Source organism: Musca domestica, unplaced genomic scaffold (assembly GCF_030504385.1).
Source record: "Musca domestica strain aabys unplaced genomic scaffold, Musca_domestica.polishedcontigs.V.1.1 37, whole genome shotgun sequence".
NCBI lineage: Eukaryota > Metazoa > Arthropoda > Insecta > Diptera > Muscidae > Musca > Musca domestica.
The window spans coordinates 1,268,953-1,283,927 of NW_026712321.1; the positions used below are offsets into that span (position 1 = coordinate 1,268,953).

At 35.7% G+C, this 14,975-nt stretch overlaps 5 protein-coding genes across 6 annotated transcripts; 2 read left to right on the forward strand and 3 right to left on the reverse strand.

Annotated features, from left to right (window-relative positions):
- The first annotated feature begins 1,431 nt into the window (after positions 1-1,431).
- Positions 1,432-5,648, forward strand: LOC101901366 (transcription elongation factor SPT5). Its single transcript, XM_005185057.4, has 12 exons — positions 1,432-1,559; positions 1,630-2,054; positions 2,121-2,245; positions 2,308-2,445; positions 2,506-2,956; positions 3,020-3,084; positions 3,144-3,310; positions 3,364-3,536; positions 3,596-3,849; positions 3,918-4,113; positions 4,169-4,481; positions 4,544-5,648. Exons 2-12 carry the CDS (start codon positions 1,641-1,643, stop codon positions 5,518-5,520), a joined length of 3,273 nt encoding a protein of 1,090 aa, XP_005185114.1. The 5' UTR covers positions 1,432-1,559; positions 1,630-1,640; the 3' UTR covers positions 5,521-5,648.
- A 55-nt stretch (positions 5,649-5,703) lies between these two features.
- LOC101901199 (probable transaldolase) lies at positions 5,704-7,414 on the reverse strand. The gene is made up of 3 exons (XM_005185056.3): positions 7,244-7,414; positions 6,666-6,789; positions 5,704-6,594 (listed from the first exon to the last, which is right to left on the reverse strand). Exons 1-3 carry the CDS (start codon positions 7,338-7,340, stop codon positions 5,820-5,822), a joined length of 996 nt encoding a protein of 331 aa, XP_005185113.2. The 5' UTR covers positions 7,341-7,414; the 3' UTR covers positions 5,704-5,819.
- Positions 7,415-9,224: 1,810 nt separating this feature from the next.
- Positions 9,225-10,173, reverse strand: LOC101901639 (elongin-C). The gene is made up of 2 exons (XM_005185059.4): positions 9,874-10,173; positions 9,225-9,480 (listed from the first exon to the last, which is right to left on the reverse strand). The coding sequence occupies exons 1-2, from the start codon at positions 10,074-10,076 to the stop codon at positions 9,339-9,341; spliced, it is 345 nt and encodes a 114-aa protein (XP_005185116.1). The 5' UTR covers positions 10,077-10,173; the 3' UTR covers positions 9,225-9,338.
- A 907-nt stretch (positions 10,174-11,080) lies between these two features.
- On the forward strand, positions 11,081-14,722 carry LOC101889129 (actin-related protein 5). 2 transcript variants are annotated; one of them, XM_059126268.1, is made up of 6 exons: positions 11,081-11,324; positions 11,380-11,706; positions 11,761-12,278; positions 12,332-12,760; positions 14,217-14,397; positions 14,461-14,722. In XM_059126268.1, the coding sequence occupies exons 1-6, from the start codon at positions 11,318-11,320 to the stop codon at positions 14,709-14,711; spliced, it is 1,713 nt and encodes a 570-aa protein (XP_058982251.1). In that variant the 5' UTR covers positions 11,081-11,317; the 3' UTR covers positions 14,712-14,722. The 2 variants fall into 2 exon arrangements, with proteins under 2 accessions (XP_058982251.1, XP_005185129.2); XM_005185072.4 differs by having other exon boundaries at positions 11,081-11,320.
- On the reverse strand, positions 12,755-13,584 carry LOC101901804 (NADH dehydrogenase [ubiquinone] 1 alpha subcomplex assembly factor 3). Its single transcript, XM_005185060.4, has 3 exons — positions 13,276-13,584; positions 13,023-13,221; positions 12,755-12,963 (listed from the first exon to the last, which is right to left on the reverse strand). Exons 1-3 carry the CDS (start codon positions 13,509-13,511, stop codon positions 12,829-12,831), a joined length of 570 nt encoding a protein of 189 aa, XP_005185117.1. The 5' UTR covers positions 13,512-13,584; the 3' UTR covers positions 12,755-12,828.
- Positions 14,723-14,975: the final 253 nt, after the last annotated feature.

A 14,975-nucleotide genomic window follows, 5' to 3' on the forward strand; every position in this document is an offset into this window, starting at 1 on the left:
AATTTTGGAATTGAAAATGTTGAATAAACATTTATTTAAATTTGTAAAAATTATTGAAAAACGCGAATTAAAATAAACTCCGAATGACGTCGTATAAGAAAACATATAAAAATATACTTATATTTGAAAGAACATTTAAAATTTTTTATTTGATACTTGTTTATTTAATTTTAGCGGATTATGGAGGGAAATGAGATTTTTGAGGATAACGATTTTTGACAATAACAAGTCCCCATGGTACAACAAAGAGGTAGAACAGCCTGGAAAAAATATCAGAATTTTACAAAATAAGATGCAACAAGTTGTTTCATATTTTTCCTCATTGAGTAAAGAAAAGAGGGCAAAAGATGAATCATGGTAGAACTAAGACGGTAAAGTCGTGCAATCATATGTTTACAAGTTTTTTTTTTCAAATTTATTCATTTGACAACATCTTATTGTCAAAATCTATATATTCACACATCCATTGTATACACACAAAGTCAGAGATGGGAACTGTTTTTTATGCATTAAAATTTGACAAGGTAAATTACAAAAAATGCAGTGCTGGGAATGCTAATTTGAAATGAGGTTACCTTTATTTCATTGTACCATGAGATGAATGAAATGCATGGAACTACTTTCCAAAATTTGATCCAAACTGTTCATCATTCAAGTCCATGCCAAAAGTAATAAATATATTTAATACGAACCCAGCAATGTTCGCGTCTTTCAATCATTAATTTTGAAAATATTTTGTTTTTATTTTTCAAGACAACCAATATATACACAAAATTGGCAAAATTCGGGCACAAAATTTCAATTACGATTTTAATTTTTTGTTTAATTTAGAACGACTAATTTGGAAATATCATAATGTCGTCATAATGGTAAAATTAAGAAAGTAAAGTCATTTCAAAAAAGCCTACCCATCATTTTCTGTAATTTACCTTATAAAATTTCACTGCTTAAAAAATAGGTTCCCATCTCTGATTTTTGTATTTATAATGGATTTGTAAATATATATTTTGACATTGAGATGTTGTCAAATTAATAATATTGAAAAAAAATTAACATATGATTGCATAACATTACCTGTTTGATTCTAACATGGCCGTCATCTGCCTTGCCAATAAAAATTTCAGCAAGATGTGTTTTTATTTCAAACTATTTTTCAAAACTATTAAATTTAACAGAAGATTACAGAGAAATTGAACGTCACTGATTTTTAGCAATAAAGAGTTTCTATACATATTTTTGTTCATCCCATTGCATTAATATTCATTAATTCATCAGTATTATATATTAATAAATTGGAGCTTACTCATCCCTGGAATAACAGCTGATTGTGTTGTCTCCCATGTCTTATTTGTAAATACTCTTGGCATTACACTTCACATTCATTCGTAAACAATATTCATTCTATTTTGCAGCAATTTTTATCTGGCATTCTGTCTTTTTTGTATGGAACGCCTTTAACTTTTTTAGGCTCACAAATCAAGATGGCGAAGACAGTGTGCAAATGTGTGTCTATGTGTCCATTTGATAATCGAGAAGGAATATTGTGGCTTTTTGAAAAGGTGAGCATTATCTATTATTTACCCATTTAACTTAGTATAATATAATAATAAATTACACTATTTTACATAGTATTAACAAAAATGTCGGATTCGGAAAGTAATATGTCCGATAGTGGGTCTGAGGACGGATCTGTCGGTTCTAACAAATCGCAGAAAAGTGTACGCTCTAGATCCCGTTCTCCCATACGTTCCCGGTCAGGTTCACGTTCCGTTTCCAGATCACGATCTAGGTCTCACTCGAGATCACGTTCCCGATCGAGGTCTCGTTCGCGTTCTAGATCTCGTTCCAGATCACGGTCGGTTGCATCGGAATCTGGATCGGAAGGTTCGGTAAGAGGCCATAAGAGGGCACGCGATGAAGAAGAGGAGGAAGAAGAAGGTGATGATGTTGACTCCGAAGAATATGAGGAGGACGAAGAGGACCGCCACCGAAAGAAAAAGAAGAAGGATCGTTTCGGTGGTTTTATTATTGACGAAGCCGAAGTGGACGATGAGGTAATTATCCCAGTGGCTTTAGTTTAAAAATGCAGGTGCATATTCTTAAGAAAATTATGCTTGTAGGTTGACGAAGATGAAGAATGGGAAGAAGGAGCCAATGAATTGGGCATTGTTGGCAATGAAATTGACGAATTGGGTCCTACGGCCCGTGATATTGAAATTAGACGACGTGGCACCAACCTTTGGGAGTAAGTACAATCCGCCCTATTTGTAATGTAATATTTTACTTACCCTTCTTTGCTTGTTCCAGCACCCAAAGGGAAGATGAAATCGAGGAGTATCTTCGCAAGAAATATGCTGACGAATCGATTGCCAAGAGGCATTTTGGTGATGGAGGTGAAGAAATGTCCGATGAAATTACCCAACAGACACTTTTGCCAGGCATTAAGTAAGTCAATAATATCAAAATAAATAGTATACATATTAAGTTGTATTTACCACCGCCTAGGGATCCCAATTTATGGATGGTAAAATGTCGTATTGGAGAGGAAAAGGCCACAGCTTTATTGTTGATGCGAAAGTTTCTAACATACCTAAATACTGATGAACCATTACAAATTAAGTCAGTTGTAACGCCAGAGGGTGTCAAGGGTTATGTGTACATTGAATCGTACAAACAGACTCACGTTAAGGCGGCCATTAACAATGTGGGAAATCTTAGAATGGGCCAATGGAAACAAGAAATGGTACCCATTAAGGAAATGACCGATGTTCTAAAGGTTGTCAAGGAACAAGTTGGTCTTAAGGTGAAACAATGGGTAAGACTCAAGAGAGGTCTATACAAGGATGATATAGCGCAGGTGGACTATGTGGATTTGGCCCAAAATCAAGCCCATTTAAAGCTATTGCCACGTATTGATTACACCCGAATGAGAGGTGCTCTTCGGACAACAGCAAGCGTAAGTAAAATGAAAAATGTTCGATTTAACAATTTAATGAAAAATCTATTATCTTTATTTTAGGATGCAGATAAGAACAAAAAGAAACGTAGGCCACCAGCCAAACCGTTTGATCCAGAAGCTGTAAGGTAAGATAACATTTAAAGATTTTTTGTAAATATATAATTTATTCGTCCCTTCTCTGCAGAGCTATTGGTGGTGAAGTCCATTCAGATGGTGATTTTTTGCTGTTCGAGGGCAATCGTTATTCACGCAAGGGTTTCTTGTATAAAAATTTCACCATGTCTGCCATTCAAGCCGAAGGTGTTAAACCCACTTTGGCAGAATTGGAAAGATTTGAAGAGACGCCAGAAGGTACCAACTAAAAACAATTCCATGGGAATGTTTTAATTTAGTTTATTTTCTAGATGTCAATTTGGAGATTGCCTTGGGGGCAAAGGATGACCCCACCATGGGACATTCCTTTTCAATGGGTGACAATGTTGAAGTATGCGTGGGTGATTTGGAAAATTTGCAGGCTAAAATCATAGCCATTGATGGAGGGATGATTACTGTCATGCCCAAGCATCAAGACTTGAAGGTAAGGTGAAATTTTATTACCCCAATGTTTACGTTTAGTAATTGTTTTATACTCCATAGGATCCCTTAGTATTCAAGGCAAATGAATTACGCAAATACTTCAAAACTGGTGACCATGCTCGTGTATTGGCCGGTCGTTATGAAGGTGAAACGGGTTTGATTATACGTGTTGAACCATCACGTGTTGTATTGGTTTCCGATTTAACCAATCATGAGTTGGAAGTGTTACCTAAAGATTTGCAGCTTTGTTCCGATGTGGCCACAGGTGTTGATTGTTTGGGCCAATTTCAATGGGGTGATTTGGTACAACTTGAGTAAGTTACATATATTCCCACAAGCGAAACGAAAGTAGTGGTTTTTATTAACTCATCTAATTTTATAGTGCTCAAAATGTGGGAGTTATTGTACGTCTGGAGAGAGAAAACTTCCATGTATTGGGCATGCATGGTAAGGTTATTGAATGCAAGCCAACTGCTTTGCACAAGAGAAGGGAGAATCGTAATACAATTGCTTTGGATGCAGATCAAAATCAAATCAGGCGTCGTGATATTGTTAAAGTTATGGAAGGACCGCATGCCGTAAGTTCAGCTTCAATACTGTTTTTCTTGACTCCAACTAAAGATGTTATTCTAGGGTCGTTCTGGTGAAATCAAACATCTTTATCGCAGCTTGGCATTCCTCCATTGCCGTATGTACACCGAAAACGGTGGTATATTCGTTTGCAAAACACGTCATTTGCAATTGGCTGGTGGCAGTAAATCCCAGACTAATAATTTTGGCCCATTGGGTGGTTTGGGTTTCATGTCACCTCGTATACAGTCTCCCATGCATCCATCTGGTGGACGTGGCGCCCGGGGTGGTGCCAGAGGTCGTGGCGGTTTTCGTGTTACACGTGATCGCGAAATCTTGGGTAAAACTATTAAAATTAGTGGTGGTCCTTACAAAGGTAGGTCAAATGTTTATTTCGAATTGAAAGGTATTAAAGGTATAAATTATTTTTTTACGTAGGTGTTGTTGGTATTGTTAAAGATGCCACCGAGAGTACAGCCCGTGTGGAATTACACACTTCTTGTCAGACAATTTCCGTCGACAGAAATCATATTGCTATTGTTGGTCCAGCTGGCAAAGATGGAAGTCTTTCTTCCTATGGTCGTACACCAGCCCGCACTCCTGGCTATGGTTCCCATACACCAATATATGCTGCTGCCGGCTCCAAAACTCCATTGCTTGGCAGTCAAACACCCAATTGGGATTCTGAAGGTCGTACTCCATACAGTAGTTCTATGACACCATTGCATGATGGTAGCATGACGCCACGTCATGGTGCCTGGGATCCGACCGTTACAAATACCCCGGCCCGTAGCAATGACTTTGATTATTCCCTGGAAGAGCCAAGCCCAAGCCCTGGATATAATCCCAGTACTCCCGGTTACCAGATTAATACCCAGTTTCCACCACAAACTCCTGGTACATTGTATGGCTCAGATCGCAGCTACAGCCCATTCAACCCAAGCCCCAGCCCAGCACCATCTCCTTATCCTGTGGGCTATATGAACACCCCATCCCCGTCAAGTTATTCCCCCAATACACCAGGTGGAGCACCAAACTCTCCCTATAACCCTCAGACACCAGGCGCCGGATTGGAATCGCCAATTGGAGATTGGTGTACAACCGATATTGTGGTTAAAATTCATACACATGACGATGCGGATTTGGTGGGACAAACCGGCATTATACGCACTGTTTCAAATGGTGTATGCTCGGTGTTTCTTCAAGAAGAAGATCGTAGTGTATCGGTTGTAAGTGAGAATCTAGCACCGGTCGCACCCGGGGAAGGAGATGAATTTAAGGTTATTTATGGTGACGAACGAGAGTCGGTTGGCAAAATACTTTCGGTCGAAAAGGATTCGTGTGTCTGCAAACTGAATGGCGAAGTTAAGATGATACCAACTTCACACTTGGCAAAAATGAAATCAATTGATTAAATATTCTTCTATATTCTATTATACGTAGTATATACATATACACAATATAATATTGGGATTCTCTAATAACAAGGATACGCGGACAACCGCTCAGTGTATGAGTAATGAACAAAGTAGTCATTTCAATTGTTGGGAATCTGTTCTATATTACTTTCATATTCTAAGTAAATAAACAAGACAAGATTTGTTTAAATCTTACAAAAAATGTTTATACAAAACTTTTATTTATACGAATATAAAATCGAAACAAAATTGGAATTTCAAAAATGGAGATATGGAGACCCTTTATCCTTTAAGATTTAAGCCAAACGCTGGCTAATGAGATTTTCCAATGCCACAGTGTCAACAGCAAATTTACGAATACCTTCGGAAAGTTTATCCGTGGCCATGGCATCTTCATTTAGCATCCATCTGAAAGTGGGCTCATCCATGCTGATCTTTTGAAGATCTGTGGCAGCTGCCTTTTCGGCATTCAACTGGGGAACAATTTCTTCGTTATCGTTTTCCAATTGTTTGAGTAGAGAAGGTCCAATTGTCAATAGATCACAACCGGCCAAGGCCTTAATTTCCCCAGTGTTTCTGAAGGAAGCACCCATTACAACAGTTGGATAGCCAAACTTCTTATAATAGTTGTAGATTTTTGTGACAGAAACCACACCAGGATCCTCCTTGGCTTCGTATTGTTTCTTATCAGTATTGGCCACATACCAATCGAGAATACGGCCAACAAATGGTGAAATCAAGGTGACCTTGGCCTCAGCACATGCCACAGCTTGGGCGAAAGAGAACAACAATGTTAAATTGCATTTTACACCGTGTTCTGACTCCAAGATTTTTGCTGCCTGAATGCCTTCCCAGGTGGAAGCCAACTTGATCAAAATGCGTTCCTTGGCAATGCCCATATCAGCATATAAACCAATCAATTTCAAAGCCTTTTTGACACTCTTTTCTGTGTCAAAGGAAAGACGGGCATCCACCTCAGTAGATACTCGACCGGGAACAATTTTCAAGATTTCACAGCCGAACAAGACACACAGATAGTCCATGGCTTCTTCGACTTTTTCTTGGGCAGATCTGTGTTAATAAAAAGACGTAATTCGATGGTTAAAGATAAAACGACTTCAATTATAAGGAGATTAACTTACCCTCCAACTTTCTGGCCATATTCCACAGCCTTTTCCACTATGCTTTGATAACGTTCCATTTTGGCGGCATTTAAAATGAGTGAAGGATTAGTGGTGGCATCGGTGGGCTTGTAAAGCTTCATGCCTTTTTTATGAAACAAAAAAATAAGGGAAAAGGTTATCTCAAGACATTTTACTGGGGACGAGAGTGTATGCGTGCATCGTGTAATTAAATCAAAGCTCGCTCATATTCTAGAATAGATAGATCTTTATGTAAATGTTGATATTTGCCGCCTGCCCGCCAGGCATGACTAGATAGTTGTCTTTGTTCTAATCTAAGGCACAAATCAAGGTGAAACTGCCTACTTGAAAGTTGCGCGATACCTAAGGTCATTAATGTGTGCGTAAATAATTACTGTTGTGAATGTAGTATGGCAATGGATATTTGCTGATTTTTTTGCAAATCATACGATCAAACGTGTTCATCTATTAATGGCACATTCACACATGTAACTCAAATGATCCAGCTAGAATATGACCTAGGTGCCAAGTATTTAACCGGTCCTTGAATTTGGGTGCAAATAAATGATAATACTCACTTTCAAAGTCACCGGTGTCGGCCACAATTGTGGTAAATTTCTTCAACTGTTCCAGCGAACTCATTTTTGATCTTTTTGCCTCGATGGGAGCCACCATTATGACTTGAATTCCTCCAAAACGTGCGATGGTAAAAATCTAAAAGTTGAAGTCGACTTTTGCCTATAGTAAAAATCGACTTTTCGTAATCGATTTAATCAAAAATTTCGATAAGAATGTACAAAACGTGAACGTTGGTAGTGGTGAATGTTCTGCTGGAGTATAGCGTGTTCCAGAGAAGTACATTTTGGTATTAAATACTTTTAACAAATTTCTAGACTTCTAATTCGAATGTGATAGCTCCAAGTTAAGCTTATTTCTTACATTACGTTTACATATAAGTGGGATAACACACTGGATCAATTACTCATACTTCAAATAGATCCTATTAAAGGAAGTTAACTCGACAAAAAGTTGTAACATAAACATGGCATTATTCTATGTTTTAATTTAAGCTGTTTATGTTCAATAGATAGTTGATAGTTTTTAGAAAATAAAAGCAGTTAACTTAACACAAACCTGTGTTTCACAATTTTGGGTTATCATCTCAATTAGCTTATCATTTTAAGTAAAAAAATTACTTTGGCAGATCCTGACATATGTCATTAGAAATTATTGAGTTAATGGATCAGAATGAGAAAAAAATAACATCTCTAGTCCTAAACACTTAAAATATTTTTTAAAACACGGCAGCGCGTGTCATAACATTGGGAATCATTTCACTTTACATAACATCAAAAATATTGGGTAATCATCTCACTTTGCATAACATCAAAAATATTTAGGGCTCTACTTTAATAAATGCGTATGTAAACGATTTTATTCACCACAAAAATTAATAACAAATTAAATGATTTTTATCAATATACGCCTTGCATAAAAAAAATTAAAATTGCATAAATACTAAAATAAAGTTTCAACTCGCAATTTAAATTCCAACAAACCTTAGTGAATTTTTTAAACCGTAGACTTTAAAACCCATCAGTCCGTCTTCCTATAGCAGCACAAATACAGGAGTATGCAATGAAAGCAATATATTTCTTGTGGGAAAAAAGCCCATAACTGCAAAATTAAACTTTGCTTTAAAAAAGATTTGCTAGCCGAACACGAGTCGAACATGGATGTAAAAATAGTGAACATTTTTAGGCGATACATTTTTGAAAAATTATTTGAATTATTTTTCAGCATTCAACATTCTATTATGTATCATATAACTATATTTGCACTATAAGAAATGCCATTTTGATTCCCTATCCTAAACAATTTTAAAGTGCAACACATACATTTATACATATATTCTGTTCCAGAACCTGCAAAAATATGCTAGTTTTGCATTTTTTTTTTCAAAGGGAAAAATCGGTTATCATTAGCAAAAACTTTTGCATTCTTACAGTTCTGGAACAGATCAATATTGTTCGATAACCTCTTCTCAATAAAAGTTATTGAGTATTTTTTCTGGATAGAATTTTGTACATACATTAAGTTTTTAATATTAATAGTATTTCAACCTTATTTGTGCTGGCCTCTCAGGCCCCGCAAAATCCTAAGTTTGGCTAAAGTCCTCTAATCATAGTCTACCCTCTTTAACAAAAATATTATGCTGATGCTATTAGCCTACAGATTAATGTTGATAAAGTGGTCAAAAAGTAAACAACTTATCAAGAATGGGTAGGTAGTGTAAATTGTTGGTATATCACATTGATGATGATACATCTTTACGATGTTGTCGTCATGTCAAATTCGACTTTGTTATATTCCGGACAAAGTACAATTACGAAAAGATAGATAAGTTAGTTTTGAATCATAACACGTATGGGGTCTCTGACATTTTCAATAACTCTAATCTACAATGCTAACAACGTTTACATTTGCTACATGCAGGGACATATATTCTTAACTTTTAACCTATTATCGTGCCCAAGGAGTAACAAAAATTTCCAAATATTTTGTTCTCCAAAAAGCCTTATTTATTATTATTAAAATAATCGAAATTTTTCGTAATCATATGAGTTTTATATTAAAAAAAAGGAAAAATAAACAAAACACCCAAATATTCTTCTAACAATCTAAAAAGTTTGCAGCCATTAACAGTTCCAAAGCGATTTCGGGGGCAATCGGAAATTCTGGAATCTCTGTAGAGCTATTTGTGTAACGCACTTTGTAGGTAAAGTAAATGCATACTTTTTGCAAGATGTGTGAGCTGAAAATTGAAGAAACAGAAGGAAAAAATCAATAGCAAGATTTGAGGTGGTCATTTACCAATAATGAATCATTATTGTTATAAAAATGCAAACAGTAGCTAAGGGTTGAAACCGGTATTGATAGCCATAGATCACAGTGCAAAGACAATGTTTCTTTTTTTATTTTTCATAACCATTGTTTGCTGAAATCCTCAATTGACTTTCAAATATCAAACAATTGTATGAATCCAAAAATGTCCACACATTCTAATACATATATATCACGATATGTACATAGATATGTATATTTGTTTATGCACTTGAACCTAGTATATTCTTTTGTACATTACACCAAATTAAATTTTTATTTGTTTATCTAATTATTCCAAATCGTTTTGCTGCTTTTTACTTACGGTATTTCTCGAAAATGCACTTCATTAGCTTCATTTTCAGCAAACTGGCCAGGTCCAGAAAGCATAGCCTTGATGGTGCCAGAGGTTAAAGCGTGTTCCCTTTTGACAATAAATTCATGGCCATCCGAAGAGATTAATTTGACATACATGGCATCGGGGCCCTCACATCCGCCATAGATTTTATCGCTGCGTGGTTCCTCCATAATAATTATTAAATAATTTATTAATTTTTTTATATGTCTCTCTCTCTTGTGTGCAAAATCTAAAGTTCCCTGCCGCACAAATTGACGCAGTCAACTTTATTTTTACTGTCGGCCGATGCCGCCTTAATTTGTACCGGCGTTAATTAATTGTTATCGATATGCACAGTGCAATGTCAACAAGTCGAGCTGATTGAGCAATATATCTATTTTAAGAATATGTTCACATACAAATATTGTTTCGAAATAACCATAATCCATTATTATTCCACCAGATTTACCATAAAATATATAAATTCTTCTGATTGGTTTTATTTTTAATCCGGTGCCAATACTTTGTTCCAGTACCTGCAAGAATCTACTAGTTTTGCATTTTTTTTCGATATCACAGAGAAAATCGAAAAAATAAAAATGTTTACATTCTTGCAGATCTGGAACAAACCACAAATCTACACACAAGTGATACGCAAAGCTGTACAAATCCAAACATTTTAATAACGCAATATTTTTATTGTGATGATGCATTTTGCCAAGTTAATATGTTAATTAAAGCTATCCTTTGAATTACGGTAAAATTAAGAAGGTAACCTAAATTCAATTAAGCTTATCCTTTTTTCTGCGTTTTCCTTAATTAAACTCGCCAAGTTTAACTTCACACGTTCCCATCTCTGATTTGTGTGTATAAAATGTAATGTAACCTTCCGAAATCCAATGCTTAGAACCTTCTAAAAATACAATTTTTGTCTTAATATTTTGAAAGGTTGTTCAACTTGTTGGTATTGGAACTCTCATTAAATTTTGGTGTTATATATTTGCTTGTCATTGCCAACATTTGCTGTTCCAGAACTGCAAGAATGTAAGAATTTTTTCTACGATAACCGATTTTTCCTTTCTTGCAATTCTGGAACAGAGCAATTGAGTGAACAAACAGATGTTTTGTTGGGAGAAATTGTTTTTCTAGAACCCTTTTTCGATCTTCCAGATCCCTTAGAACAGTCGCCCCTGTTTTTGTTTACGTTTGTAAGTTTGCGGTATTTCTTGTCAGTGCGAGAAGGTTTAAAAAACAATAAAATTATTAAAAATAAAATAATAAAAATAACAGGAATCAGATATTGTTAATTAAACTTTTACTCCACACTCCGTTTTAAAGAGAAATAGGGACTTAAGAATCTTAAGTAGACTCCTCGAGGAAGCTTTCCGAAGCAAGATCGCTGAAATGGCGGAAAAAATTCTAATAATTGACAATGGTTGGTATGCAAAGTTATAGTTTAGATTTCGCACAGATATTGAAACATATATATTTCAGGATCCTACAAATGTCGTGTTGGATTTTCAGATTCCACAGCACCTTTGTTCGAATTTAGAAATTTGATTGCAAAGCCGAGAAAAGACAAGAAGAAGGATGCCCCTAGTGCTTCAGAGAATGCCTTCCAAATAGGCGATGAAATCGATGTTGATGCAATGCGTTTATTGCTGAAGACGCAATTTGAACGAAATGTAGTGACACATCCAGTTTACCAGGAACATATATTTGATTATATTTTGGGAAGGATAACGCCGGAGGGTCGTGATTGGACGCCCCAGCCGATTTTAATTACAGAACCTTTAGCCAATCCAACCTACTGTCGTCAGAGTAAGTTAAAGGACTTTTGGAAAGCAATTTATTTCACTTACTTTCATTTGACAGCAATGAATGAATTATTCTTTGAGTGTTATGATATACCTTCAATTTGCTATGGCATCGATTCAGCATTGGCTTGGCAACATAACCGCTTGTCCACAGAAGAGAATAGTTTAATTGTAAATTTTGGTTATCACACTACACATGTTGTGCCGATTTTGAATGGACAGCTGCAACATGACAAAATACGGCGATTAAATTTAGGTGGCTATCAAATGATTTCGTATTTGTATCGTCTTTTGCAAATGAAATATCCAGCCCATTTAAATGCTATATCATGGACACGAATGGAAGATATTTTTCATAACCACAGTTCGGTGGCAGTGGATTATTTAGCAGAGTTGAGAAAGTGGGATAATATGGATTATTATAATGCAAATGTTAAGAAAATACAGCTGCCCTATACCGCCCCGGCAGCACCAAACCCTTTGGCTGCTGAAGAGAAATTAAGAAGACGGAAGGAAATGGCAAAACGACTGATTGAGGCCAATCAAAAACGGCTAAGGGAGAAAAAAGGAGAGGAGGTAAATATTAGATTATTTTCTTGAAAACAATTATAACTTTCAGGGCTTTATAGCTAGGTTCTGATGCCGCCGTCCCTGTTAGTACAAGCTCCTCGACCTCTAGCAGAAATTCAAAATATCAACCTCCACCAAATGTACCGCTTGAAGTGTGGCTGGAGGAGATTAAGAAAAAACACAATGACATTGTCGAAAAGAAAAGTACGCGGCTGAAAAGACGCCAAGAAATGGTTAAACGTCATACAGTGGCGTCTCAAGAACGTATGCGAATTATTTCCCTGCTTGCCTCACACGATAAAGGTTCCGATGAGTTTGGCAAAGATGACAAAGATTGGGATGTCTACAAGAAAATAAGTCATGAAAATGAAAGCGATAGTGATGCGGAAAATGAAAAACTAATGGAATATGAGGGAATAATGAAATATCATCAGGCATCTATGGCAAAGGACACTGAGTCCATTGAAAATACAGCGGAAATGTATCAGGTATTTAAAATTTATGCTATTTTATATATTTGAACAAACTTTTTTAACAAGATTGGGGTTCCATGATTTTAAAAGCCTACTTGCATTTTACGTGCACTTGTGGCCATCAAATCATTCTCATTATATGAAATGTGAAGGGGAGGTATAAGCGCTGAGGCAACCATACGATTTTCGGCATTTAGGAAATTAAACGTAGCACAGGCCTATAAATACAAATTATTAGAAAACTATTAGATAGAAATTCAAATGTTTGCAATCTTACTTGCTCGGTCCTCAAGACCTCAACATTAATTTTATATTTTCTCATAAAACTTAAAATTTCCTTAGATATATTTGGCGAAGGAGTTTGATCACCAATGCCCAAAATTAACACATCAATTTTTGGTTCTAGGGCGGTAAATAGAGATAGACTAGCTTCATTAATATCTTCCACCGAGTTCACATTCCACGACAAGAGGGATCTAAGAAGATAACAAAGTTAGTTATAATTTCAGTAGCGTATCGCTTCTACTGACCTCGGAAACACTGCCACCGGCCCAATAACAACCATATCGTTGTTCATACGGAAGCCAAACTGACTATATCCCGTAATCATTATACCCAAGTCTTGTTGTGTATTAAATATATCAATTTTTGTTTTGCCATCATAGTCATAAGCTTTGCTGCTTAATTTACTCGATGATTGGTGCAAGTTTCTTCGGATTAGACCACCAGCAATTGTGGCACTTCGTTTCAAACCATTTAAATACATAATTCTAATTCTCTAACTTACGCGAACAACTTAGATCACAGATGTAATCAAAACAATAATGAAGTCGTGCATGCCTATGCCATGCACATATGTTCAACAGGGTGACACACATATTTTTTAAATAGAACCTTAGGAGGGTTTAGACGATGTGAAATACTTCACAGAGCACGCGTGTTATTAATTGTAAAACCAAAAAATGAGAAAAAAATGAAAATGTGACTGAGAATGTATGGAAAAAAATTAAAAATTTAAAGCTGGATTTTAAAACGGACATACATGTTTATTTATTTGCCGAAAGAACTTACAGGATAAATGTTACTGAAAATACAAACGTCATCCAATAAGATAATAGTGCGATGTAGTGCGATTCTCTAACTCATTTTTTGAGAACTTCGAAAACCCAAAATTTTGATATACAACATTGGTATCTATCGGTAGGTCATACCGATTACTCTGATTTCATCGCTAACTTACCGACAAATTTCGTTAATTACCGAAATTATAAGCATTTTTATTTTACCGACTTTTGTTGATAACTCAAAAAATGAGTTAGAAAACTTAACTACGGGTCAGATTAAAAGGAATAACATTTAATTAATTGTTCATACAATAATAAATCGTCCAATGAATGCTGAGCTCCCAAAAATACTCATTAATGTTTGGTTTTATTTTTAATAAATTTATTAATCCCATGTTTTTAAACAGTTACACGTTGGTGTTGAATCTCTGCGTGCCCCGGAATTATTATTTCAACCAAGTATGGTGGGCATGTATGAAACAGGCGTAGCCGAGTTATTAAAATTCGTGTTCGATAACTTTGCACCAGAAGATCAACAGAAATTAGCCGATAATGTCTTCATAACAGGTGGTTGCTCAAAATTACCAGGTAATTTAAAAACTTATTAAAATCATTTCCCTCCCAATCTAATCATATTCCTCTAACATTTAGGTTTAAAAAATCGTCTAGTAAAGGAACTGCAAGAAATGCGCCCATTTCAATCAACCTTCTCAGTAAAAGAAAGTAAAAATGCATCATTAGATGCCTGGCTGGGAGGCAAAGACCTGGCCAACTCTGCGATTTGGACATCGTGTCTGACAACAAAAGCCGATTACACGGAGAAGGGGACAGAATATTTTAAAGATTATCCCACAAGTAATAAATATTTAGTCACTCCCAGAAATGTTATAAATAACACTTAAAAGGAATTAAATTTTTGTTTGTTTTTATTCATTTCATTAGGCTACACAAGAGGTAAGTTGATAACTTAATAAACCGGATCGTATATATATTTTTGAATAAGTATTTCAAGAATTCGAATAGCCTGGGTAGACTGCCAACATCACTCTGTTTTAGTTCATATATATGTATATATTCGAAATAGTCACTCCAAGTGGATTTGTTTTACACATGTCAGTTCTTGACTTGCTGTATTTCATTTCAATTTGTGAACGCCGACCTACATA

What these genes read in the sequence shown, in the direction of transcription:
- LOC101901366 (XM_005185057.4), top strand. Translation starts at nt 1,641, where the DNA reads ATGTCGGATTCGGAAAGTAATATGTCCGATAGTGGGTCTGAGGACGGA. An exon ending in ACACTTTTGCCAGGCATTAA is followed by an intron (nt 2,446 to 2,505) that starts GTAAGTCAATAA and finishes ACCACCGCCTAG; the next exon opens with GGATCCCAATTTATGGATGG. An exon ending in CCAAGCATCAAGACTTGAAG is followed by an intron (nt 3,537 to 3,595) that starts GTAAGGTGAAAT and finishes TATACTCCATAG; the next exon opens with GATCCCTTAGTATTCAAGGC.
- LOC101901804 (XM_005185060.4), bottom strand. Translation starts at nt 13,511, where the DNA reads ATGTATTTAAATGGTTTGAAACGAAGTGCCACAATTGCTGGTGGTCTA. An exon ending in CCGGTGGCAGTGTTTCCGAG is followed by an intron (nt 13,222 to 13,275) that starts GTCAGTAGAAGC and finishes TTATCTTCTTAG; the next exon opens with ATCCCTCTTGTCGTGGAATG. An exon ending in AGGTCTTGAGGACCGAGCAA is followed by an intron (nt 12,964 to 13,022) that starts GTAAGATTGCAA and finishes TTGTATTTATAG; the next exon opens with GCCTGTGCTACGTTTAATTT.
- LOC101901199 (XM_005185056.3), bottom strand. Translation starts at nt 7,340, where the DNA reads ATGGTGGCTCCCATCGAGGCAAAAAGATCAAAAATGAGTTCGCTGGAA. An exon ending in CGACACCGGTGACTTTGAAA is followed by an intron (nt 6,790 to 7,243) that starts GTGAGTATTATC and finishes TTCATAAAAAAG; the next exon opens with GCATGAAGCTTTACAAGCCC. An exon ending in TATGGCCAGAAAGTTGGAGG is followed by an intron (nt 6,595 to 6,665) that starts GTAAGTTAATCT and finishes TTATTAACACAG; the next exon opens with ATCTGCCCAAGAAAAAGTCG.
- LOC101901639 (XM_005185059.4), bottom strand. Translation starts at nt 10,076, where the DNA reads ATGGAGGAACCACGCAGCGATAAAATCTATGGCGGATGTGAGGGCCCC. An exon ending in GTGCATTTTCGAGAAATACC is followed by an intron (nt 9,481 to 9,873) that starts GTAAGTAAAAAG and finishes TTCAATTTTCAG; the next exon opens with CTCACACATCTTGCAAAAAG.
- LOC101889129 (XM_005185072.4), top strand. Translation starts at nt 11,290, where the DNA reads ATGGCGGAAAAAATTCTAATAATTGACAATG. An exon ending in AATTCTAATAATTGACAATG is followed by an intron (nt 11,321 to 11,379) that starts GTTGGTATGCAA and finishes TATATATTTCAG; the next exon opens with GATCCTACAAATGTCGTGTT. An exon ending in TCCAACCTACTGTCGTCAGA is followed by an intron (nt 11,707 to 11,760) that starts GTAAGTTAAAGG and finishes TTCATTTGACAG; the next exon opens with CAATGAATGAATTATTCTTT.